At 38.0% G+C, this 27,197-nt stretch overlaps 1 protein-coding gene across 5 annotated transcripts in view; it reads left to right on the top strand.

Moving 5' to 3' along the window:
* The window catches only part of AMMECR1 (AMMECR nuclear protein 1), an 81,830-nt gene that overhangs the window by 33,199 nt on the left and 21,434 nt on the right, over positions 1-27,197 (top strand). For all 5 annotated transcript variants that reach the window (XR_012044732.1, XR_012044733.1, XM_072876822.1 and 2 more), the window contains exon 2: positions 3,356-3,466. Coding sequence is in view for 3 of the 5 variants with exons in the window: in XM_072876822.1 (XP_072732923.1) it covers positions 3,356-3,466 (111 nt within the window). In the remaining 2 variants the exon portion in view is untranslated. The remainder of the gene's footprint in view (positions 1-3,355; positions 3,467-27,197) is intronic.

Genomic DNA, 27,197 nt, shown 5'->3' with positions numbered 1-27,197 from the left:
ACTGGGAAAACATTTCGGCAGGAAATCACAACGTTTCCAGAGGTTCTGAACTTCAGTGAGGTTTTGAGGCAACCTTCTAATTTTTCATTTTTTGGGGGTTTTGTCCCCATTATGTCTAGTAATTTTTAAGATGGAGAATGGATCATTTATGAACAGAATTATATAATAGAATTATTCCTTATGATAGCAGGAGCCCTGAAAGTCCCTTTCAGCCTTATTTCTTGAATCTTAAGAGTTAGAATCCTCTTGGGTCACTGACTGCTCTGAACTTTTGGTCCATATTACACTTTGAAGACATCTGTGATGGCAATTAAGAAAAGTAATTCTGTTGAGTAGGCTTATATCTTCTGTGTAGACATGCTGATACCTTTAGTGGCTCCTGGGGAACAAGGAGGCAAGTGTGGGGGAATACAGAAGTTGAAAGGTTGGAAAAATATCTTTAGTCAGATTTGTGATGTATAGCTACCAGTGGTGGTTCATTCACCCAATGGATAGAGGTTTAAATTTAGTCTGAACGGTATGTTTATACTACTACTACTACCAGTAGTACAAAAATATATGTATATAACCTTTACTTTTTCTGTTGGTACTCATTGACAAGGACCTTCAAAGCATATGCAAATGTTTCAATAATCTGTTTGACATTCAGTGATGGTCTCTGGATGTTTTCTTCTATTGTCCTTTTAAAGTAGCAGTAATGATGCATCCTAGAAGGAATTCTGTTTTGACAAGAAAGTAAATGCATATATGTTTCGCTGAATTATAGCCCTCCACTAAGTGTATTACAGCTAATAAATCTCATAATCCAAAGATAAAGGTCAAGAGAATAATCCTAAAGTCCAATTTGAATCTTATTCAGGCTTGTTTCTGTGCAAGGAGGGAGAGCGTCTCCAGTGCCATTCCGATCTAATAATTTTGTTGATACCATTTAGGGGAACTGGGATACCTTTCTTGAAAATGCTAGTAAAATGCCACTTGGTTCATCTGAATGGAGAATAGTGTAATAACCTGCATTCTGCTAAATGTTAGGTAATAGTCCCTTCTGGCTTTATGCTCTTCAGTTTTTATCAAACAACTTAAAAAAAAAAAAAGGGGGGGGGGGCGCGTGGAAGAAATAAAAGGAAATCCAAAAGGAAGATATGACTTCAGCTTCCGCTTCTGTTCATCATCACTGAAAGAAGGGAACTTGTCCAGCTTAAATAAGGAAGAAGTTGCTCTACCAGCAGGCGATAACAACAAGTTCTGGAAAGTTATGAGAGGAACGGGTGCTGCTGCATTGGTGGTGTACAGACAGAGAGGCATATCCTTTTCTGCCATCACATGATGAGTATCTTGTGCCACACCAGACAAAGCAAATGGGATGGAAGGAGCAAAGGAATATGGGCTATTCCTTGAGAGTCCAAACCCACACACATACCCCTGTGTATACCCCCAGTATGGTTACATCCATCTCTGGTACACTGTGCAGTGACTGATCTGCTCATATAATAAAGCTCTTAGCCTTAATAAATTTTAAGAATCTCAGCATAGCTAGAAAGGGAGGTTCTGTTTCACAAAATACAGAGAAACTTGCAGATTATAATTCTACTGATCCTTCAGATGCGGAGTTGGACAAGACATAGTTATCAAAGGTCGTCTTGCAGTGCAGCGTTGTTAATCTTACAGTGCTCTGTTGTAAATCTGCTCATTATTTGCAGCTGATAGTAGTAACAGAAGGAGATTCTAATTTTTTGATGCAGCCACCTTGACTTTTTGTGAACTTTTAGCTGAATCAATGCTTCTGGATCTGCTCCCCTCCTTAAAGGCACATGTGGTCATTATGTTTGCTCTGTCATCTCCTGCTTCTCAGATGCTAGCCTGAGGTAGGTTACCTCACCTTAGACTTCTTGATCTTCATCGCAATGGCTATGGACTGTATAGTAAGGGCGCTGTGTAGGAAGCGGCTATAAAGAAAAACAAGATGAATTCAGCATGATGGTTTGTATGTGTGTATAATGCTGAAGAACAGTGTCTGGTCAAATAGCTTTGGAGAGAAATCAGTTGTGCATCCTTGAGCGTGTGTGGTGGTTGCAGGTGCTCTAAATGTCCGAGACGCACCTTGCTTCTGTCAGCTTTAGTGCAGCATGACTGTAGGCTTCACATCAAGAATGATACGTATTTATGACTTTCCACAAAAATTAACACCAGACTTACTTCAGGATTTAATGGGGAGGTGCTCCACGGTTGGGTGGCACAGGGTGGGGTTGCTTGGTCTACAGAAATGTGAACCTATTTGTGATCATGAATACTCTGTGTCAAGTTGTTTAACTGAAATGCCTTTTTTAAAATTATTTTTTTAAAGCCTAACAGTAAGGGAAAGTGCACTCTTGTTTGTGTAATCCCCTTTGATTTGTCTCCTTTCTGGAAAAAGAGTAAATTTTATATGCTTTTCTTCTCTATACATCCCTGTTCATCTTGGGATTAGAAATCTTCATTAGAGTTGAGAGGACTGGGTATCCAGGAGCCACGTGCACTCCCTTGAGAAATTCAAGTTTGTGTAGTTTTCTGTTGCTTGCGTATTGATGCAGTGCTCTAGAACTGCAGGGAAAACTTTGGTCCCAAAAAGTTGCATGGTTTGTCTCTTTCTTGTTAACTTAGCATATAGATTGGTACAAAGTTGTTTGATAGTAGTATTTCTTCGTAACTGTCACACTCATATAATTGAGACACGTTCAACTTACTAGAGATTTTGCTCTAGTAAGTGGTGTACAGACAGAGAGGCATATCCTTTTCTGCCACTCCACTTGACCACTCCTGGTCATTTTTGAGATTCTTAAATATTAACTTGGGTTTAATGGAGAAAATATCCTTTCCTCAGGCAGTTCTTTAAGTTTGGAGGATGTTCCTAGATTTTCTTGTCTTCCAAGGATTTCTGGTAGTTTCTTGCCAGCGGTGTTAAGGACCAAAGTATTTGTGTTCTGGTGGAGGGGTGGCTAGTGTGACAGGGGTATTTTTCCCTCCTGGAAAGGGTTCCTTATGTACAGATGTCGAAGGTGAGGCTTTTCCCATTCATGGGAGAAGGCTAATGGGTAACAGTGAGGGACACTGAGCGTATCATGTCTGTTACCAAGCAGTTTCATTCTGTCCGTTAACTATTCCAGTAATCTTATTTTCTATTATACCACATGAGCAACGTTTCTAGAACAGTCAGAAGAATTGCAAAGGACATTTCTAAATACCATGGCCTGCTCAGATACAGTTATTTTAGAGATTTGGCCCCCCCATTGCCCAAAATGGAAGGGCACTGTTACTGAAATTTCACACTGACTGTCAATATTGCTTCTGTGATCATGTCTTTTCTTCTTCCCTAAAACAGCCCGCTGTTCGTAACATGGAAGATTGGTCGAGATAAACGATTGCGTGGATGCATAGGTACTTTTTCCGCCATGAACCTGCATTCAGGACTCAGGGAGTACACACTTACTAGGTAAGATTTTGTTTTCTGTAGCCTTGACTTACGTATTTAAATAGTCTGCTGAGGAGATGATAGGTGTGCTTTGGTTTGTTTTGGGTTTTTTGGCTGTGTCACTGTACTGATCAATGAAAACTTATATCTCCTTTTGATGCTAAGTGTATTGCCTGGTTATTTGACTACTGGTGTCATGAGGCTATGGTTTCAGTTAAAAACCATAACTTGAGCCTTTATTCTTTTTATTGGTCTGGAAAACTATTCTCCAGTAGTTTATTGTAACTGACTATTATAGTATTTTTTCCAGTGTTCAGACAAATTTTAACCTTATTAGTTAATGTCAGGGCAGAAGACCAGAAAGTCAGATTTGGGGATTATCCTATTCACACTTCTAAAACAGCAGGTATTCTCACCTCTTCTCCATCAGGTGCTTCCAATCAGCTGCAGTTAATTTAATGCTACAAATTTCCATTACATGTTACTCTTCAGATACATCCCAGCCCCTGAGTGGGAAGCTTCTGGATAAGGGAGGTAAGTGATGATAATCCTTCACTCCCTGGCAGCATAATCCTTCATTTTTTTGATCTACACCTAAATTCATTCACCTTAATATTGTTCCATTTCCTTTGCATAGAGTGAAAACTAATAAGTTTATCACTAGAGCTAGTAGCAAGCTTTCTACTTGTTTTTTCTAAAAGTTTTCTTGAGTTTATTTTCTAAAGAATCAATGGAATTTTGTTCCACTCAGTTACAATAGACTGTTTATAGCGCTTTAAAATAGAAACTACATCCTGGCATGTGTAGACCTCTAAAATTGTCATCACTTAAAATAATTGGTGCCTCCAGATCACTTTAGATTTGAGGCTTTCCTCCATTACAGAATCTTCCTCTTTGCTGTTAAAATGCCTTGTCAATCCCAGTATTAAGTAATATTAAAATGGGACATGTTCTTTCTTACATGTCTCCCTAGTTTGTGGCAAGCTGAAGTTCATTTCATGCTTTTCTGCTCAGCTTGAAGAAATCAACTGCTCATCTCCTGGAGTCCTTACAAACTTCTGAAAGACCTAGTTACCTTTATTGTGTTGGTTTTATTTATTATGTGGTCTGCAGTGTTTCTGGTTGTGTCTTTTAAAACCTCACCAATCAAAATGGTCAATGAGAAGAAGCTTATAGTAAAATTCAAAGCAATTTCTCTCTTGAAGGTTAAAAGCCTTAAAATCTTAATGATTAGTGAGCCAGACTGGAGGAAAAGCAACTTGCCCCCTGCACTGGAGAGTGTTTCATTTAAGTGTACACTTTACAGTGCCTGATTGCGAACAATGAGCTTGTACAGAAAATTACCCCCTAAGACCAGGAAGAAGGCGATAGCCAAAAAAGTAGTCTTTGCTGCTCATAGATTTTTCCATTCTCACAAATCAAATAGGGCTGTACTCTTGCATACTATTAAAAATGCTTATAAGATTCCTGTCACTGCATTCTAACTCTGAAAGCTGAAGTCAAAATATATGAAAAGGGATGCAAATTAAAGGGAACTGAAATACTTCCAGTGTGGTATTTAAACGGTGGCCACATGCTGTGGAAGTTCATACGAGGCTATTCAGAGGATAGATAGTTCAGTAATTTTCAAGATGAGAGAAATGAAACTATATACCAACCTATTTTTCAAAAATCTTTGTGACATCATCAGTTGTTTTAAAATAAAATATGATATTTAATGGCATATTGGATTTTGTTACCCTTTATAGGGAACTTTTTTCATGTCTGTGGCACCAAAAATATTCCTGTTGTTTTAAAAAGAACCAAAACAAAACAAACTTCAGATATGACCACTGAAATGTAAAGTTCATATCCGAATGTATGAAAAAGTTGTTCCCTTCTATCAATCATTATTTAAAAAAACGAAAGAGCAGGTTACCTGTGATCAGTTTCTTTCATGGTGTTAGTGTTTTCAACTACAGAGCTTCCAGAGGAGACCATTTGAGGAATAACAGAAGCACCTTTGAAATGTCTATGAACTTTCAGAGTTCGGAGCTCCACAGGCCTCCCTAGGATGGATCAAAAATTAGGACATTATAGCTTGATCCAGCAGTATGTGGGCAATAGGCTCCTGCAGAAGATATGAAAATTCCTGAAAGAGGGGGGGAAAAAAAAAAACCTTCTTCAGGGAAGGCAAAAATTAGTCAACAAAGTAGGTAGAATGAGAATGGATTCCCTACTTAAGCAAGTAGAACTTGACCAGAATTTGCAGTTGAGGATACAGGCAGATATTCTTCTGACTTCCTTTTACTTTGACACTGGGAGGCACTTTCCTTCAGTTATTCTGAAGATACAGCGTGGATAAACAGAACCAGGTTGTTTGTCTAGTTCATTCTTATCTTTTTCAGCACCTTAACAGCTGCTCTTAAACGCCCTGGTGCTTAGTGATCAAAATATCCTCAATTTCCTTCACACGTGATTTTATTACACATATGCTGAGTACTGCTTGGGATCACAATAAATCAAATTTTCCTTAATTCTAGTGGTGATCTCTAGTTGTATACAATGTGTAGCATACACATCTCTCTCTGCATACAATACTGTAGTTTCTTCAAAATAGTGTGATTATGGTTCATTAGGAATCTGAAGTGAACAATTTCTTTCCTGGGACACCCACACCCCCCCCACTTAAAAAACACCTTTTTGGGGTCTATAAACAAAAATGGTGATGATGTGTGGCCAAGTGAGTTTCTCTTCCCCATTTTGAGCTCTGTAGGTTGTTATGCTGGTATTGCCAGTATGTTCTAAACAGGAAATTTATGTAGAATGATTCATCATTAATTGGATGCATCTGCCTAAGTCGTGAGGAGGGATGAGAATACCCATAGTTAAAAATGCTAGTGCTGTATCCCTCATAAAGTCTACATGTTAGAATTCAATTTTCTCTGCAGTTATATCAGTGAAACACAGGGGAAAGGAAGTGTATTGTTAAAATCTTCTGCAGAACTTTATGACAAGATAGATTCAGATTCAGTGATTTCTATATAATTTTACTAGGAGGTTAGTTGGATAAAAATCTATCCTTGTCCAAAATGTTTTACAGTACTGAATATTATATATTAGGATGTAAGAAGTTTATCGTGGGCAAAATAGTCCTTTAGACTGAATGTGTTAATTGAATATCCCACCTGAATGCATAAAAATAAACCAATCCAGATTATGAAAAATACCTTGTGTTTTACAGCTCCTTCAAGAAAATACACTGAACTTGGAAGCAGGTTACCACAGAATTTCGTAACAGGTTGATAAATTACTTTTTCATGTATTCTGTTCTAGCAGTAAGACTTAGGTTTTGGCATTGAAGTTTTAAACTCCTGCTCTCTTACACTTGAGATACTAAATTAAATGGTTTCATTTGTTAATTTTAGTTTAGCTTTTTTACCCATTTCATATAATTTGAAGTCATATTTTACACCTAGTGAATATAACAAGTATAGGTGTATAAATTAAGTTTTAACTCTGCATTGGTTTATTCTATCAAGGCTAGAATATATACTGGGGAGGGAAATAGTAGAGAAGAGGCAGATAAAGGGAGACGTTATATGACAGCGCCTTCTGTTGTAGAAGAAAGCAGTGAAGAAAAATTGGAGGACTCCAAGCCTTAAGTGGATTAGCGTAACGGCTGAAAACTGGATTTAAATTTTAAAATAATATGTAACCTACCCTCCTTAACTAGCATAGGCCTGTCTCTACTGACTATATGATGTAATCAGTCTTTTTGTTGTGTGTTCCACTTAACCACTCCACTGGAGAGAAATATGACTGCTGACAGACATTCAGCCTAGATGTGGTTGATCAAGAAATGACAACAAAGAGGGAAGCTTGGGATGAGAAGCACAAGATTGAAGGAAATGAAACCTGCAACCTGACTTTCTCGTAACTGAATTCAGGCGTAGATTCCGTATGAGGACTTGGCTACCAGTGGCATCAACTAGTGCTCTATGTTTGTCAGTAATTTCAAGAGTCGTAGTCCTTGTTGCTGCCATGTCGCCTGCCTGCTCTCTGTGAAAAACATTGACTCTTTCCTCCTGTGCCACCCAGTAAAGTTAACTGTCCAACTGCAAGACTACAGTATGGCAAACTTACTTAAGGGGTAAAATTGAAAAATATTGAATGATTGATCACATCAATATTGATGTTGGCCTTATTTACTAAAGACTAGAGGCAAGTATTTGTGCAGACAGGGCAGCTTCCCTCTTGTCTTTAGCTGAGGTTACTACTCTGTTTAGTTCCTGTTTCTTTTTACTAATCATAGACTTGTTCAACATTGCCTGGAATCAGCCCCTACAACTCAGTGCTAGTTTCCCAAAGCCTTTACTATCAGGCAGCGTTGCTATGGGTGTAGATAGTCATTGCCGTTGATCCAGGGCAAAGCATACTCGTGTATCTGACTGCAATTTTTGAACTGCAGAGTTGGGGGAATTATATATGTTTTTGACATTTGTTGTGACCTTCGCTGTTCACAGAAGTCATAGTCTGAATTAATTCCTGCAAATAGCATTTCATGTAATATTTCAGAGACGCTGTTGCTTCTGTGTTGCCCACTGATAATACTTTGCAGGCTGTCTTATTTTGTGGCTTTGATTTATAGTAGAGCACTGCTGAAAAGTCAGCTTTTTTTTATTCTATTACTACTGTGCGTCTGGTGGCCACCAATGAAAGATGCGTGATAATTGTGAGATGAAGCTTACACTATCACTTTCAAAATTAAACTCTGCAGAGAGCAATATAGACTCTTGACAGCCTGAACTCACCAGCGTTATGCTATTCTTGTGTGTTTACCGTCGTCTTTAAAGCCGGGAAGCATCATGTTGCTTCCTTTTCCTTTGTACATTTCTGTGAAAAGCAGGTGTCTGCTGGTTGCCGCTGAATTTTCAAGGTCATCTTACTGAGGCAGAGGGCACAGATTTTGCCCCTACCAAAGGATGATCAGCAACGGAGGGAGGATCTCAAGGTGAGAATAGGTGCTTAGGGGATCTGTGGTAACGTGGTTCTGTGTCTAGTTGAGTGGATGGACAAGCAGTGGGTCCCACTGAGCACGTGAGAAGCCAGTGGCAATAGCCATCTGGAATGTGTAACTCCTAACTCCCACTTACCCTCATGACCCCAGTTAGCTGTTAAAGTTTTTAGTGGGGGTTCAACTTACAAAATCCACCAGGCTTTAACAACAGAAGTGCCGTACGTGCTGTCAAAGCCTTTTGAGCCAGTAAGACTGCAGGCAGCTGGGGCTCCTCAGGAGGTCACAGCATGTGTCTTTCACTTACGCCATCGTGTCCCTTCACTGAGTGACAAGGTTCTGCCCTAGAGAGTCTGCAGTTCGGAGTGATTTCGGAGCGTCCTATGTTCATGGGGAGGTAGGAAGCAGGGTACCAAACTGACACTTAAAATGGGGTCCTGAGTGTTTTTCCCTCAGCCCGGGGTGGGGTGTCTCTGGCCCTAAGGAAGGTTCGAGGATGCTGAAGAAGTTGCAGGACTGCTTCTCTGCTCATTTGTACTGTGGGCCCCATTGAAAGATTAGTAGTTGAGGATGTTGCCATGACAGGGACATCTTCCAGTGACCAGTATAAGGCAGATCCTGCTTGTCATGTTGTCAGCAGCAGAGAGAGTGGTTTAAGTGATTCTCATCACTTTGTAGCAATCTCCAGTCACTAAAACTCCTTAGCAAAAGAAAGAGGTGTCTGAGCCAAAGCCATGTTTGAAAGAGATTTGGAAATACGTAAGTGCTGTAACCTTGTAGCGTTATTGCTCTGGAGGGAGCAGCTGTTTCAGAGAAGGTGGGAATGGACCCGAGGAAACAACAGGCCATATCAAAGCAATAGATGGATTTAAACCAATTTTTACTAGACTTATTTTTAAAACGTATTCTGTCACGACTCGGAGATAAAGCGCAAGGGCTAAAGATATGGCATCTTTAAGGTTTTGTGTTGTGTGGCCACAGGATTTGTGAGCTGCCTCAGCTGCTAAAACACAGAATAGTTGAGACGCTCCTGTTCTATGGGGTGTTTTTACTCTTCTGTAAACTCCAGGTCCGCTGTCCCTGTCTGCCGGCCTCTGCTGCACCTGATTTACCTTTGTGTATAAATCATTCGCAAAGGTAGCTGTAATTTTCGCTTTTGCTAACAGGCTTAAATGAGTTGTGTTTTTTAGTCCTCAACAGTTGCTGTATCTGGGCCACGTGCTGTTTCTCTCCCACCAAACAAAGTGCAGTGCAGGAAAGGGGCAGAGGGTGGAAATTCTATCACAAATGGGTGCATTTCAGTTAAAATCAGTAATAGGGGCAGAAGTATTGAAAGTTATTTCTGTCAAGCACAGTTCGACATCATATTTGTTAGAAAATGCATCCTTTAAGTTTCTCAGATTGGTGAGTAAAAGCAATGTAATCAGGTTGTTCTAGTTTATAAGTGAGGTGGGATGTATAGAGAGATGTAATCTCTTTTGTTGGGCTGATGCAGTCACATAAAATTAAATAAGCTTTTAGCATACAAGCCTTGTGTAAGTTGTTAGAAAAACCTTTTTTAAGAAGGCAAGTTAATCTTCAATGCAATAGAAGCCTCTTCAAGTTCTGATTTTTTTTTTTATTTTTTTTAGTTTTTACTTTGGTTTGTCCTTTAATTTACACTTCTGTTCCCTTCTCCTGATTATCTTTTGAAGTTACAACTTTCCATGTGAGAAGTACAGGGTTTCCATTGGTGTTCTCGACATTTAATTATAATTTTAGTAAAGATAAGATACATTGTGTTAACGTTAATATTTTATTATAATCTTTATAGGAATTGCAGCTGATAATAGAATTGTCTTAAACTCTAAGTCAGAACTGGGCCAAAGTATATTAAGACAGTTCAGCCGTAAACTTTGCTTTACAAATTAGAAGATATACAGATACGTATGTATTTATGGTGGTGTTGACCTCCAGAGGTATTATTAATAATTTTAGAACTCCCTTTTTGTTTTCCAAAATGCTTCTGGTAAAATACAAAATTAAGGTATTAGCTCCTTAATTTTTAAACGATGACTGATTATGAAACTGAGGCAAAATTATTTTAACATATAGATATTTTGTACAGGCTCCTGTGTTTTGCCTGCCATGTCCTCTGTATAGAGATGAGACTTTACTGAAACTTGGAGCTGTTCATATTCCTAAATCTCATCTAAGCTGAAAAAAAGCTTGTTGCTGAACTACTGTGGACATTCATTTTACAAATAACACCACTTTAATTTGCGTAAATCCTCAGATCTGTTACTGCGGAATATAATTGTTTAGTAGTAAAATGGATTGTGATGTAAACTCACAATACCAGAAACTCTAAATGAACTATACAAATTTGAATTTATTGAGCCAGGCTTAGTTAGTCTGTGTGAGTCAATTCAGTAAGTAGGTCTGTAATGATTTTGTGCGCACAGTGCTAGGTCGTTATTTCAGGGAACTGTTGCTTAACAGAACTGTCTACTGCCTTTTCTCAAAGGGCAAAGCTAAATACCACACTGGCTCTAGAAGTGGAAAAAACCGCAAACTTTTGCTTTAATGATGGGTTAAATGTTTGTCCTTATTTCATTATGAAATGAAAATAAAATAATGTTGCTTAGGAGGGGGAAGGAGCATGCCCTAGTGAATATATGTTTCTTGCACATTATGTGTGTTGGAGATGTAGTAATTCTGCCTTAATCTTTTTTTCTTTATTTTAAAAAAGGAAGAAAAAAAAAAAAAGGATACCAGTTTTGTAATTGTTTGTCTATTTTTCCTGAGAAAAACCTTGCTAGACCCTTGGACCTAATGGTGGATGATAGCCTGTTTCCTTAGCAACACTTCCTGAAAGAAAGCAAAGGAAAACACTACAAATGGAAGGACAGTCCTTAGATTATCATCTTCATGAAAGCAGGAGTGCGTAACGATGCCCTACCAAAGCTTTTTAAATAGATCCAGGGCTATCAAATATTGATAACCATTTTACTGTTTTGCTGGGAAAACTGAATTACAGAATATGAATTCTTTGGCACAGGGGAATGCATTACTGAGTTTGGTGGAATAAACTTACTCTGTGAATTGAGTATTTATGAAAGGTAACTGGAAATCTAGGAAAAATGGAATTTTAGAATTCAAAATGATTACAGAATTGCTATATCTGTAGAAGGTGGCTCAGTGAAGTTTGGAGGGGGTTTTGCTGAGACTGTCATAAGTCTGCGGTCTCAGCAGTAGAATTTGGTGTAACTAAGGAAACTGTCCAGAATTAAAATACTTATTTCATCGTCTTATTTTAAAAAACATGCATTAAAAATTGAACATTTCAAAAATATGCTTCTCATAAAATGCATGCTTTGAAAAAGCCATGCTCAAGCAAAATAACTTGCATTAATTGCTGTGATTTGTGATATTTTGAATAAATCGGATACTCCTGCAACTTGATTGAATGTGAACGAGTAACTGGGGAAATCCAGCAGTTACTCAGACTTTCCAGATGGGTTTCAGGGAGGAGCCATGTCATTTGTGACTCTAGTCTTTCCCACGATGCTCTTGCATTTCATGTTCTTCCCACACAGTCTCCTTCTATTATGCTAAGAAAAGGGTGCACACCCTGTAAGTTCAAAGACAGAGTTCTAGTTGAGTTGAAACACTAGTTTGGTTGAAAGTCAGATTTGTATTTGTCTTTGAATATTACTTGACATAAGTATTTGGGAGGGAGGGTGGAGTCAGGGGAACCGGCCGTCCTGGTTTTCCTAGCAAAGCTTGACATTGCCGTAACTCTTACTTTTCCATTACTAGCGTGGACAGTTGTTGGTACTCTGTGGGTTTTGGTCCACTTTTTCATCTTTTTGTATGATACTCTTAAAGGGAATGTCTTCAAAACATTTCCTAAAAATCTTTTAGAATGGAATTTGCTTTCATTTGAGACTTTTGGTGACTTGTTGAGTTCTTAAGCACTACAAAAACATACTGGGTTATGGGCCAGTGCTGAAGAACACAAGACAGGACTGCATGCTCACACAGCAGAGCTGGGCCTAGATGAAGTGTGTCTCAGACCACTTGTGCTTTAAAGAAGGGTTTTGCATATTTGGAAACTCTTAGCTAGGACAGGATGGAAGAAGTGGGCATAGAAGTTACCTGCTTCTGGGCAAGTTTTTCTCTCTGGCTGTTCTCAGCAGTAGATGTTTATTTTTAATATAGAGTAAGGGACATTTCCCCACAATTTTATTGCTAAGGCGGGGGGTGGGGGTGGAGAAAACTTCCCACCGCACATACTGGCCAGTGCTTATATGTGCTAAAGATAAGAAGGATGTTAACACAGTTTGTCCCTCACTTCCCACGACACTGGAAATTGAGGTGCAGCAGTGGTATATTAGACAGCTCGCCCAGTGGAAGTGAACTTAAAGGCTTTGTTTGGCTCAAAGAGGTAATTTTTGGTTAAATCTACTGTTTTAATACAAGTTATCAGGGATGAAGCAAGGTCAAAGGAAAAAGAATTGTCTGTTATGCTTATAAGCTGTTAAAATCTTTAAACTCTGCAGCTTTGTGTGGGAGGCACTGTGGGAAAGGAGTCTCAATTAAAGTATTCTGTCTGTCAGCACCTCCTCCATTTAGGTGTTTTCTGATGCTTCCTTTTAAGACTGTATAAAGAAGAAATAGCACGAACTGGGTGTGGGAGACCAGGCTCCAAAAGCCCTCGTTATCTCTGTTCACTTTAACACAAAGATGTTGAAACTTTTGAAATTGAATTTACCATTTTCCATAGACCAGAGTAATGAGAATTAAAATGCTCTTGTAAACTGTAGCAGAGTTTTCTGGTATTTTTAAATAGTACCAACAGGAATCCATTTCTAAAAATCATTCCTGTTGACAGCGGGAGGAGAGAAGTTCTGTCCTTTACAGAGCTGTATAGTTCATATGGTCAAAAAGCTCTTGGAAGAAGAAATAGGATATCCACTTCTGGTGGGCCATAAGCAGCCATATAAAATGCTGAAGAATGTCTGAAGACATCTAAGCCTAAACTCATTTCCGATTCCGAGGTAGTCCAAAAGTCTTACAGGCTCCAGCGCTCTGTACTATTTCAGCTTATAATGTGTGTATCTGTGAGCATGTGATCTTGGGCAGGGGGGAGTTGACCTGTCTTGAATTTCATCATTTACAAATGACCGCAGTTTTACTATTCATTTGATGCATTGTAGGAGGGAATATATATTTACCTGAAAATAACAGGTTTTTTTTTTTTCTAACATGATCTTAAAATATAATATTAGGGACAAAAGCACTCCAGGTTTGTCTCTTCCCTTGGAATTGTTGATGTGCTTTTCAAATTCAAATTTCAAATTATAGAGTACAATTTTCAACTGTACTCTATAAAAAGTTTATGGAGTGATATATATACTCCATATAAGTGTATATTGGTGATAGCCTTTATTTTAGAAACAGAAATTGAACGTCCTTTGATTTCTTAGCTATGTAATTGGCAATGTATTGATACAGTTTTCAAAGCATCTAATGCTGTGAAAGTATGTAAATAAACAGTTTCTTAGAAATATTTGATGTAGATCCAAAATAAATTTCTAACCTCACAGACTCCTGCTTTTATGTGAATTTTCAAAACTTTTAATTAAAACTTTTCTAAATATACTTGTAATTAACACACAGAGAATAGCTTTTTGACTACAGTGGAGAATAGCTTTTTTTGGCCATCGATACCAATTGCAATAGGACTGATAACACTCAATTCTTAAAGCAAGGATATTGCTGGGGAGGGGGGAATGGTGCTATGCGCCTGTTTTTTAAATATAATATGCAGGCTACAAAGTCTGTTAGGTCACATGCTTAAATTTAGGTTTGCTGTTCCAATGCAATAATCTTTTTTTTCTTGGTGCTGATTACTTGCAATAAAGGGTCAATAGTCAGGCAAGCAGTCTCTCAGGCTGGAGAAGTACAGTATATAAATAACTCCCACAAGAACGTGGGGAACTTGTACAGATGTTCAGGAGTGCTCTGATGAGCCTGAGCACAGCTCTTGGGAACTTCCCCATCTGCCACAGGCTGCAACCCCAGCTTCATTGAAAAGGGCCTTTGTGATAATGGCAATTACTAACGGTTGTGTAAGTCAGTGTATGAAATCAGGTATATCAAACTTCTACCAGCAAGGAAATGTGGCTTTGTTGAAGGGAATAATGTTACGCCTTCTTATTTTTACTGAATTTTTCAGTTGAGTAAATTTTATTTACTTTGAATTTGGTTTGATTTGACAGGGGAAAAGAAGAAAAAACTCTTGGTTTTTTGAACAGTACAACTTTTTGATACTTCTAGTTCAAGCAATTTTAATGACTTATACTTCTATAATACCACAAACTGAAATAAGTCCCAAGCGACCTGTAACGTACAATTAATTCGGCACTTTAGATACCAGCCTAATTGCCAGTAGCGTTTTCAGTGTTCTATTCATAAACAAAAGCCAGATCAGAAATACATTCACACACTGGTACATTCAAACAGCATTTCTTATTTTAGAAGACTGTTCATTTTTTCTCTATGAGAAAAGTTGCTAAAGTGAATGATTTAGAATAAAAATACAGTTAGTATGTAATAAAAAGTGTAAGTAATTCTTTTTCTTCAAATACTGGCTTATATCCCATTCCAGTGAAGTGTCAATGTAAAGCCAAAAATGTTTAAAGCCAAAATACATTCTGACTCAACTGTATGAAGGTTGAAAGAGATTTGAATGTCTGCATTTAAAAAACAAACAAACAAAATGTTCTGTGTGCATATGTGTGTTTTAACAGCTTTGGTTCTTATGAAAGACAATTAAAAGAACTCTTTCTGTTATCTCTAGGACAGTTACTTCCAGATGCTCTTGTTAAAACCCCACGGATAGCATGTTGGTTTTGCCACGAAGAAAAAGTGCTTGTTATAAATATGAACACAAAGGAGGGAAAGGGGAAATGTAATTTCAAAATAACTGAAAGGTCATTGTAACCTCAGTCCTCTAACAGGGCATCACTGCTTTTCACCAGAAATATTTTTACATGTTCTGTCAAGAAATTGATGCTGGTTTTGTTTCTGTTCCCAGAAGCTTCTATACAATTTGCAAGCTGGTTAGATGGCCCTTTCTCATCTGTGCTGAGGATGCATTCTGCAGTTTGCTCACTTAGCTACAGAGAGGCTTTTTTTCCTTTGACCTCGCACGCTAATCCCTCATTGCAAAGAGCAGCAGCTGTGCTTTGTCTGTGGAGGGCTCTGCGCTGCGTGCAGCCTCATTCGTTAGAGCAAGCCCCTCTTTGTGTGCTCTGCTTTTTCAATTACTGAAAAGGTGACTTTCTGTTTCCTTGCTCAGAAAAAACTCTTCAGGTTTGTGGAAGTCTACAATGCATGGATTGCCACCTCCTCACCCTCCCCCGCCCCCCCCCCCCCCCAAAAAAAAAAAAAAGTAGGTTTCCAAGAGCTCTTACATACAATTTCACCAAACTGTGTGTTTGACTGCAGTGTTCCTGACATTCAGGAGGTGCAACATTTCTGAGTTGCTTTTTAGAAAGGTGATGAAACCTATTTCCATTTGAATATTAAACACTTTAGATAGATGTGTTGAATTGCAGCTCTAATGGATATAATTAGGAATAAACCAATTTTGTGTGTGTGTCCACGTTGTATCCTCATTTAACATTGAGTAATCAGGCTTCAGTTGCTCTTGGTGTAATTCTCTCAGTTAAACATATGTAGCAATGTAAGATGTTAGTGGTAGTTGAAAGCTAAGTTAACACAGGAACAGAACAGAGAGTCATTTGCTGGTTTAGGCTTTACTGCGGTGAATGGCAAAACTCCTACTACCTTCAAAGGGAGAAGAATTTGGCCTGTAGTTCCTCTAAGAAGATATGATGTAAAGTATTAGTAAGCACAAATTTCACATTTCAGTTTCACATCATAGTCAAACATTCATGTTTATGCTTTCATGTTTTGTGATAATCTTGATTCTGTACCTGGGCAGAATTTTGAAATATGTGTAATGCTGTTGGGTTAAATGCATTCCTTGAATACTTAATTTATAGTTTTGGAGGCTATAGACATATAGCTATAGTTTTGGAGGCTTTTGCCTCTTCTTCATTTCAGAACTTTCTTTTCATTCCACTTCAGCTGTTTTTATTTGCTACTCAAAACCTGTTTTAGAGTGGAAAACATGTACAGAGCAGCAGCTGGCAGACTTGGAACTGAATGTACCCTTTAGCTGAGCTTGCAAAGGTTCTGTTGCTTGGGCACCTTGACCTTAGATATAGTGATTTGTGAATGCCCCATCCGGTCACTTCTGTAAGCTGAGTAAGTTGCAGGTGGCACAGAATGTGCCACCCCGAGTAGACAGAATTGTGGCAGAAACCTAGAAGGAATAAAGGGATGAAATGGTGACCTGCTGTCATGAGAGGGAGAAGTGGTAGAGTTGCTAAAGAGAATAAGAAGATGGCATACAGACAACTTATTTGTGTGTGGAAGAAGATCAAGGGAAGGAAATGCAGGAAGCAAAGCTTCCAGCTGTACAGAATGTGTTTATATATCTAAAACATACTCTATTAATTGGTGATTTATAGAGGTATTGAATAATCATAGCTTAATCTGTTAATGAGATTCGTGTATGAAGTAAAAACCTACACACACGCAAAATTAGCAGGGAAAAAATGTTGAGAAGCCTTGTTTGTTGCCTTAAATAAGGAATTAAGTTTTGTCCTGATGCAGCAATTCTCATGCCTGTGTTCTAGGATGGCTTCATGATAACAGGGGTAAGTGTCTAGAAACCAAAATGGTTTCTTTTGTGCCTACAAATTCTCATGAAATAAGGAGTGACTATTTCTTTCCCTGAGGTCGTTACGTACGACGTGCTACAAGGGATTAATCTTGTGCCTGTCTTTTTTACTATATTTATAAAAACACTGAGAATTAGTAAGATGCCATGAGCTCATATACCAGCCTTTACACTGACAGCACTCAGATTTGCATCTCTCTGCAGATGTACTCCCAGTATGTGTAAGAGATTGCACTTAGATAAAAAACCAGCTGGTTTAAATATAATCCAAGTTGAGTAGTGATATTGATGAAACACGTATCTTGGGAAACAAGCCAGGATATTATTCAGTGCCCTGTATTATGAGTGGTCATACTGCAGTCTGTAAGACAGTGTGGACCCTGGGTTATTCTCAGCTTACGCACTTGTTCAAGAATTTCAAGACTGGATTCTGTCACCTTTCATTTCATTTATCAGGCTAGATTCATCAATACCTTCGTATTGCAGAATGTTTTATTGTCTTAATCTTTTTCTATGAAACTTTTAATGCAACACCTCAAGTAAGTGAATATGATCTTTTTCCTTCTCAATTCAGTTACTGCATATTCTACCATGCCTTTTGCTTTCCTTATTCTTAACCTGTTTATATAAAATTAATTTGTCCATCATTGTGGTTTCAGAGTCCTGACTGTAAAACATACTTTCTGCATTTGTGACAAACAGTATCAAAACTAAGCTTAATTGTAAAATTCCATCCCCAGCATTTACTGTCTTGATTGTTTTTAAAGTGAATCATATTGACAACTAACAAACATTCACCTACATCATATTTTTATATTAGAAATATAGTTTATAGTATTTCTGGTGACAAAAGGAATATTGAGAAAATCAAGTACTCTTTTGTTCCAGACTTTCAACAGTATAATAAAAATAAACCCTTTTTATAAGCTGCAGGAAATCGAACATGTAAATGTTCAAATTATTCATGTTCAAATGTTCATGAACATGTAAATGTTCAAATTATATTCATGTATTTATATATCATTGCATTGCTGAGATGTTTAGGAACATATTTTTCCATATGTGCTTAAGATGGGGCTTTTTAAAGTTAATAAAGAATTAAAATTATTTCATGTTAACTTGTACTTTATAAAAATTATTACTTGAGTGCATCTTTAGAGGAAAGTTAATATTTTGTGAATTGATTAAATGAGAGTTGAATTCAGCAATCAAGTGGCCTTAAAGATTTTTGTCTTGACTTCAGTATCTGTTTTGGGGTAGAGTGGTGATCTTAGGTCAATATTGAGAGTCTTGCTGGAGATGGGAAGAATTCTAGAGGCTTCTTTTTATGTTCCTAGGGCTTTGAGTGGTTAGCGCTGCTCAAGCTGTACAGTTCTAAATGTAATTGAGCAGTTCATTTTTGTTAATTATCTAAACTTTGCCATCTGCTGGAGAGCCTTTTAGTGACATTATAATGTAGTCCAGTTGGAGCTCAATTAGAATTTTTTGACTAGTCTGTTACTATGTGTTCATCAAACAAAAACCTACACACCAAACCCTGGTCAGTTTTGTTATTCAATTTTTAAATAAGTGTCTGGGATGACTGTGCCAAGCTTACTGTGTTATGTTGTGAGATTGTTTTAAGTGCTGTGGATTTGCTTTTTATGTCTCAAACCAGGACATTTCCATGGCAATTGACACCTTTCAGCTTCCTGAATGTTTGCATGAGTATGACACAAAAATTGTCACGCCTTTTGGAATTCCATTGTCCTCATTTATCCCAGCACGGTGGTAGATGCAGGGAGGGGTGAGGGACAATACGGGGAAAAGGCAGAAAAGAAGCTGCCACCTGTGAAGAAACTACTGCATACAGCTGCTTTACCTGGTGTTCCCCTGTAGTCAGAAAATACTGTTCAGGGTGCACGCTGAGCAATTCAGCGTACAAACCACTGTTCTGCATGGATATTCCAAACTGGCTTTGTTCAGTTCTGGAAGTATGGAGTGTATGGGATGTAGACAGCTTTTTTGCGACACCTGGGCAAATGCGCAGTAATTGCATGCTTTCTGCTGTAATTTGCTATAAGCTGTACCTCTCACTTACTGACCTGTTAAGTGAAGGCTTTGGATTTAGCATACCTTTGTGAAGGCATACCTCTAAACTATTACTGAAGCTTGGCTACATCTTAAAGTTAGGTTAATTTAAGATATTTTTTTTTTTTCAGTGTAATAGGACATATTGTGTAGTAATGCAAAATGATCCCCCCCACACCCTGCAGGATTAAAACAGTATGAGAAAAATGCAGAGCCTTTAACTTGTCTGCTCTTACTTTTCTCCTTCAGTGTGAAGTAAGTCCTTTAAAACCACAAAAGCAATATAGTGTAAGATTTCTGGCTTCAGGAAACAGTGAGGAAGTTGAAGCCATAGAAACTTGACTCTTACTAATGTAATCAGGATACTACAGTATTACTTTGTGGATTTTTTTTTTTTTTTTTTTTTTAGTTCTAAATGCATTGTATTTTCTGATGGGAGCAGATTGCAGGAGCTGCGATTTTGTGATCATACTTTTCCACTTGAAGGCCATAACAGCACATACGCAAAATTCACCTAAAATTTAAGGACCTGTCCCTAACAAGTCGTCTTTGTTTCCTTGCTACATTATAGCACTAAGAAAGAGAAATTAATTTCAGGCATTATGTCCACACAGTGTAACATTATTGTGGCATAATGATGAACTGGGTTTATTTGGAAGAATCCAGAGTCTGATGGAATATTTCTCTGGGTAATTGTCAGAGCAGTAGAAAAAACATCTTTATTCTTTTTTATTCTAAAAAGCTCTGTTTGAATTTATGGAAGCCTTAGCTTTTACAGCTTCCATGGTTATGAGCTTTCTTTTCTTAGAAGAAATTTTGTAATGGTGAGTAAGTGAGGAGTTTGATCATTTTCATCTGGTATTCACATAAGATTTGACAGAGCCAGCTGAAGAACCAGCAGTAGTTAAACCTCCAGGAGCTTCAGAGAGCGGTCATTAGGCAGGTGGACATTAGCTCCATGCCTTAGCAGATACTCACATTGACTGCAGATCCACTGAGAAGCATCCCAGACCATGTTAGTCATCCCGTACGTGCTGTGGAGTTGATCTGTGCGTGTAGCATGAGTCAAGATAGCCAGAGTAAGAAATCAAGGTTAAAATAAGGATTTGTCTGGAAATATTAAGAACCCCTAGAAATATTCTGTAAATACCTCTTTTGTTGATTTAAACAGCTGGTGAACTTGTTTGGTGAGAAACAACAAGGCCCCAGAACCTTATCAACAATACCAGTATGGTTTGCTTTGGAATTGTGTGTATGGGTGGCACAATACACGCGCACACACTCAAAAATACTGTTAAGAACTTAATTGAAGCCATTAAATCATTTTCCACTTGTGACTGCAGTCAATATCAAACTCGGTATGTACTAAAGAAATTTCTTAAGATTTCCCTAAGCCTTTGCCTACATGCTGCGATGCCTTAGTGGCTATGGTATTGCCTGCTATCTAATGGAACTGCTTCTGCACAAATGCAAAATCAATGAGTTCATATAGCACAAGGAGCAGGTGGTAAATAATACTTAACTTTATGTACAACTGAAATAAGCAATGAGGAGACAGTTGAATGCAGTATATCCTAATTGCCTCTGTTCAGGTTTCAGGAGTACTCCAAGCGCAGTACCTGAATTACCCCCCCGTGTATTTGACTAATATTTAACTTACTATTTTTATAAATGTATCTTTCAAGAATTTCCAGTTCAATGATGAAACGTTGACAAAAATCTCTAATTTACAGCCATAAATACATACCATTTCTAATGCAGCTTTGTTAACTTTACCTGTGTTACAATTTCTTTTCTTTTTTCAGCATTCTTCTTGAAAGTAGTCCCATGCAGTGGGGATTGTTAAGGTTTTGCTGGGTTCTGTCATCACCAGCAGCAGCCCCTTCTGTTTTGTTCCAGACCATGAACCATTTTGACACGGCTTGCACAGCGCTAGTACTAACACACCCCGCAGCTGGACAGCTCTGTCATAGAATACAGAAATGATGGTGTCCCGTGTGGGAAGATGTGAATTACCCCTGCTTTGTGCAGCAGGAAGCTGCAGCATGGATTCAGAACCTTGCCGTTTTATTTTATTTTATTTTTTTAGCATGTCTTAGATTTAGATGAATAATTTTACCAGCCAAGAAGTTTAGGTGTCTTGACTTTAGCAGACTCCCTAAAGATGAAGCTTTTAGATCTTTTGACATCTGAATTCAAAAAAAGCTTTGAAATGTAGTTGTTCTGGCCCCTGTTGTCACTGTTATCTGCCTGGGAGAGGAGCTCAGGAAGCTATTGAAGGGAGCAAATGACGGTTCCTCTCTCTTTGGAGATGGCTCTTCTTTTGCCCAGAGCTCCTTTTCTTCCTTGTCACTCGGCAATTTGAAATTGGTAATAAAATCTCGGTGTATTGGTTTGTCCTTCAGGATATTGTGAACAACCCAAAGTGTTCTCTTAGGAAAATGTTTGAAATAGAACACTGTAAACTTTGTTATCTCTCTCCGTTTCTGGATCTACTCTTAATAGAGATTATGTATTTTTTTAATCAGTGTATTATATTAATGTCTTCTATAGCATTGTTATGCCACCTCCAAGATGTCTGACTATCCAGTCCTGCACAGTTTAAAAAAAAAAAGGCTGAATAACTCTTGGTAAATTCAACCCAACCAGATGTGTTTGCTGGCGTAGTGTATTGTGTCCTGTAACTACTGCAGCCTCGCTGATACTAACCAGTTAACAATTTCCACGCTGCTAACTATTTCCACACTTGCTAGAGAGTTAAGGCATTTTGCAGGACATACAGACAGCCTATTTTAGGCACCTCTGGCTGCCTGAAATAGAGACTTAATTGTCTTATCTAGGCAATGAATGGAGGCTGCCTTTTCTGATGTGCCCTTCTAAACGCTTAATTTATGTACATGCTCTGAGTTGTCTTTTAGAGGAATGGTATTCTTTTCAAAGCTAAAATAACTTTCTAAAATAAAGTATCAGAATATTCCTTCTTCCTCTTAAACTACACGTCTGAATCCAGACAGAGATTGGGAGAGAGACTTTCTGGCATCTTTCAGTTTTGTGGAGTTAAAAAAAAATTGATTGAAGAGCCGAAATGCCAGATCGATATTTTATTTCTCCCACCGGAAACACTCTTGCCGTTACCTGCTGCACTGTGCTAATAAAACAGGCTAAGAACTTCAGAGAAGTATTTCTGTGCCAAATGTCAACACGAGTGTATTTCTTTTTTTACCCTGTGACTGCCACTTAGCAACATAATGTGCAGGAAGTATAAATGTTGTTCTTTCCCTTTCTGTCTCCCAAATGTAAGGGAGGGTTCAGGAAAAACACGTCATTCACAGTTGTTTGGTTTCCTGGAAATTTTTTCCAGTCTGACCCCGAAAAAAAAAAAAAAAACCAACAGAAATAAATTCTTTTTCCTTGCATTCAAATGATTTGATGATGCATGTAAATCAGTCCTTGAAATCGCCATTTAAGTTGGCAAAACTCTGCTGGTCGTAAATAAGAGTTGTTAGAAGCCTGTCACGTGGGTTGTGTTAGGCTGTCTGATCTCTTGCGCTGAAAGCTAGGAGGGTTTTATTCCTAATAATTTTGCTTTCTGAAGAAGAGCACACTCTGCCCTGTTTTTCTGGCTTAAAAATTAATTGCAGATTGTGACTTGGAAGCTGCTAGTTTTTTCCCGTGTCTGCCAAACTGAGTTATGATAGCTGATTTTCATTAGGAGAATACTGGTGATCTGCTTAAGTGTTCCTTAATTTCTTCCTATTGAAGTTACTGAATAAAAAGTAAAAATCTTAACTAACTTCACTGGTCAGTAACCCAGCACTGGAACAAACAATAAATGCTGACATATTTTTTTCTGAAACCCTGGCACCGAGTATCTCTTGTTGCTGTCATCTCTTTTCTGTCATCTAAAATCCAGTGAGTTTGCCCCTCATTAATTTCAGGATGTTTTGAATTAATTGAAGAACAATATCTAGGCCCTTCGGGCTCAGCTGATTGACATAGGGCCGTTGCTTTGTTAAATGCATTTTTGAAGGTAATTCTGCTGAGCACATTTCGCTTGGTGAAAGAATCAAGAATCTCAGGGTTATACTTATTGAGCTAAATGAAAGGGCTTTTCAGAGCTGATAGCATCCAAGTCTTTTGCCCACCATCTAAAAGTAGTGCCCATCTACTCTTTATCAGAAGAGGGTAATGGTCTGTAAAATGAGATCTTTAGCCTATTTTTCATAACTCTACTGATGATATTTGAAGAATTGTTTAGATGCCAAAAAATTACGGTTTGGTTTAGCTGTGTTCAATATTGGAAACTGGTTAAATTGACTAAAATTGACCATAGCAGAGTGAACTGGAAAAGTAATGGTAAATTTATTTGTTTAATTGTATTAATTTGATAAATTTAATCAGTTCTATTTTGATTAATCCTCTGGGAGCTATGTTTCTACATGGTACGCTGAGCAGATTGTGAAAGAGAGGCTGTTACAAAAAGTAGATGTTTAGGAGTCGGGGATCTTGGATTCTATTCTCGATTCTGTCACTGACTCACTGTGCAAGCCTCCTAAATTGCATGAGTCACTTAATGTCTCTGCCTCATTTACACTTCCTATAAAAGTGAGTATTACTTAGATCATGCCCAGTGTTTGACAGTTTCCTTTGCATCTCCTTCCCCTGTGTCATGTTTCAGCCCCCAAAGGAATTTCCAGTAACGTATAAAATTGTATCCAATATTGCCTAAACTCTCTATCCAGTTTGGGTCTGTAGATGTGACTGTCCCCAAAAAAGAGGTTTTGTGAGAAATTTCATTGTTAACAATTGTCATTAAATAACAAACAATAAAATATTAAGAATTTAATTCATTTAATACCTTCATTCATCTACACCTAAATCCTTCTTTACTATTTTTGATGCTTATATGCTATCAGACTTTTTTAAAGGATCCTTTAAATTCAGTCACAAAGACTTTCAGGCACTTCTAAACTGAGTAATGTAGCTCTGTCACTATTTCTTATTTCCCCAGTTTGTGTCCTACTGCTTGTTACCCATCTGCCGCATCACATTTAAGAGCCATAGGTTCTTAAAGACTGACGCTGACTCTTTTTTCACCTGCTCATACTGTTATTTCAGATGATTCCGAGAGCTTCTCTGGTGGTATTTTACAAAAAGAAGACGTAGTCTTAAGAGTAGAAACCTTAATTTTATTTTTTGCTAAACTTCATGCTATTTGTCATAATTCAAAATACTTTGACCAATTTCCTTTTCTTTAAATACTTTGAGTGTCTTTAAAGTGTTTGCAAGCTTTTCTATAGCCCAAATACAAGGAGGAGTGGTACATGGAAAACAAAATTATTGAAAAACATTTCTGGAGAGCTTATGGCCAAATAAACTTCATTTGAGGAAAAGCTGAGATTTGTATCGCGTGGCTCAGCTGAAGAAAAACTGATAGTTGAATAACACTTTGTTTTGTTTTTTATCGTGACTGGCAATTACTTGATCTTAGTAGGACACCCAAGACTGCATAAATAAAGTATATTTAACTAGAAAGGCTGTGCGTGTGTGTGCATGCATTTTGTGTCTAAAAATAGTTTTCTTTGAACAGGATTCAATTTTGACTTTGCCTGCTTCACTTTTAACATGCAGCAGAACTCCATGTGGAAAAACTAATGCCCTTTTACTGGCCAGCTAGAATTCCCCTTGCTTGGCACTGCTTCTTTTCAACTCTTTGCTACCATGTACTTCTATGTAGTCAGTAGCAATATATGTAAATTAGCTCTGGGCATTAAGGAATAAAGAACAGATGGTTTAGAAAATGCTTTTAAAATGAGTATTTTTTTCTTTAAAAGTAGTTTTGAGCTCTGCCTAATTTTTCCAATTTATTTTACTAAGTATTTTCACTTACCCTTCCTTAATTCTAAGTTTAACAGAAAAATTGTGGAGCCCATATTTTTTAAATCCGGTATCTAGTATGCCAGGCTTTGTTCCATAAGGATCCTTTTGTCTAATGGAAGAATTAACAGAAGAATATGGCATTGAACAAGATTGTAAAATCACATTCTAATACTACAAAAATAATGCTTCCATCAAATAAACAGAACAAAGTCTCCTCTCCTAATCAAGAATGCCGACACAATTATACTGTGACTTTTCATTCTGAACAGCTCTGACCAGTAACAAGCTTTTGAGGAAAGCAAGCATACGTTACCTCATCTGTAATTTGTGCTTGCTTTGAATTGGTCACCAAGAGGCATCCTAACGTGACAAGTGAGGCAAAAGTCTGAATTTATTACCCACATCTTTGTAGAGCGTGGGAAGTGTATGACAAGTGCCAAACTGCTGCCTCTAGAAACTGATGGTCTTTCTGCCCAGAACAGGAACAACAAAAGTAAAAGCTCATGCAAGCTTTTTTATCCTTGGTAAGCGTTGAGATCTGCTGACGTTTCTGAGGGTGACACTGGTCTGTTAACCATTGAGAGCTTCGGTTCTGTACAGCGCGGACAGCTGCCCCTGAGGAACTCGCTGGCTGCCGTCCTTGTTTTACTGCCGACGTCAGAAGAGGCACTAGGTGGTGATTTATTCGCTACCCACAGAGATAAAGTTCAGGCTTAAGGATAATGGCTGAGTTCTGAAGGGAAGCGTCTCTAATGAGATATGTCTTCTGCTAACCAAGCATTAAAAAATGCAAAAATTAAAACAAGTTAATCTGTGAAGAGATGATACAAAGCTGGTCTGCTCTTAGGTTTTGAAAAGGTATCTGGAACTTGCTTTAGAGTTTCAACCACGGTAGTAATAAAAGAATGATTGAGAAGACAACTGGTGCTCTAACTGCAATATACAGCACTTAAAAGATAAACCTTTCCTGGTTTTAAAGTGGTGTATGATGCCCCTAGATCAATTAGGGCAGGGTTATTAAGTTTTAAGCTAGTTCTTCTAAAACTGGCACCTGATATAATTGCTGGACTGTTTTAGTTTCATAAATTTTGCATTAGCAGACAGAATATTTCATGTGTAGCTAACCAGCACAAATACATGCTTTCTTGTTGGCATCTCCCTTCAGTATGTCTTGTTCCAACTGCTGATTATTTGTCAACACAAATTTCTCCAGGTAAATGTTGGGTTTACTTGTATAACAACAGAGACAAAGCTGTTTTGAAAGATGAAAACAAATTGTGATATGGGGTCTGGAGACGGGGAAAGGAGGACTGGAATAGCAGCAATATTCTGTATTGACCAGTTGCAATGGTGTCAGAGACTGTTATTCGAATCTCTGATCTTGTTCTGCCGGGTATCTCACTTACCTGCCGCAGTACGAGTGCTAATGCAGGGTATGTGCACAGATGCGTATAGTCATGGAGGTGCTGAGGAGCAATTTTTCAGCAGGCTGTACAGATAAAACAGCACCTAGCAGTTCTGAAGGAACTAGGTATAGTAGAAATAACACTATCATTTGATAAATGATGTTTTAGTTATCATGAGGTGGTTACGTGAAAGCAAGGTCTTGTGCCAGTGTTGTACTATTGAGTACTGGAATTAGCCAGCTAAGCTTGCTAATAAGTATGCAACGTTTACTGCGTTGCTCTGCTTTCGCTAACACTGAACTACTTTGCTGGATATGCCTGAGGCTTTTGTGCCTTTGTGTGCCTTTCTGCTTCCACTGTGTTCACGTGAAGGTTTCGTATCTCAGCTTTTAATCAACGTTCAAATTTGTCGTGATTCACCCATCTTGTTTCAAATTATTATCTCAGCATTTGAGCAAGCTAGCTGAGATGTGGCTTATGCGTGCATCGGACGATGTTTGTTTCTGTGCAACTTAAAGTATGTTAAATTAAGGATGGTTTCTCATCTAGTAATGCTAGTGCAGCAGGTCTTCAGTCAGTGAGAATATGCCTGAGACTTTT

This window comes from Ciconia boyciana, chromosome 12, assembly GCF_034638445.1.
Source record: "Ciconia boyciana chromosome 12, ASM3463844v1, whole genome shotgun sequence".
Classification (NCBI taxonomy): Eukaryota; Metazoa; Chordata; class Aves; order Ciconiiformes; family Ciconiidae; genus Ciconia; species Ciconia boyciana.
This window is presented reverse-complemented; position numbering and strand designations above follow the sequence as displayed.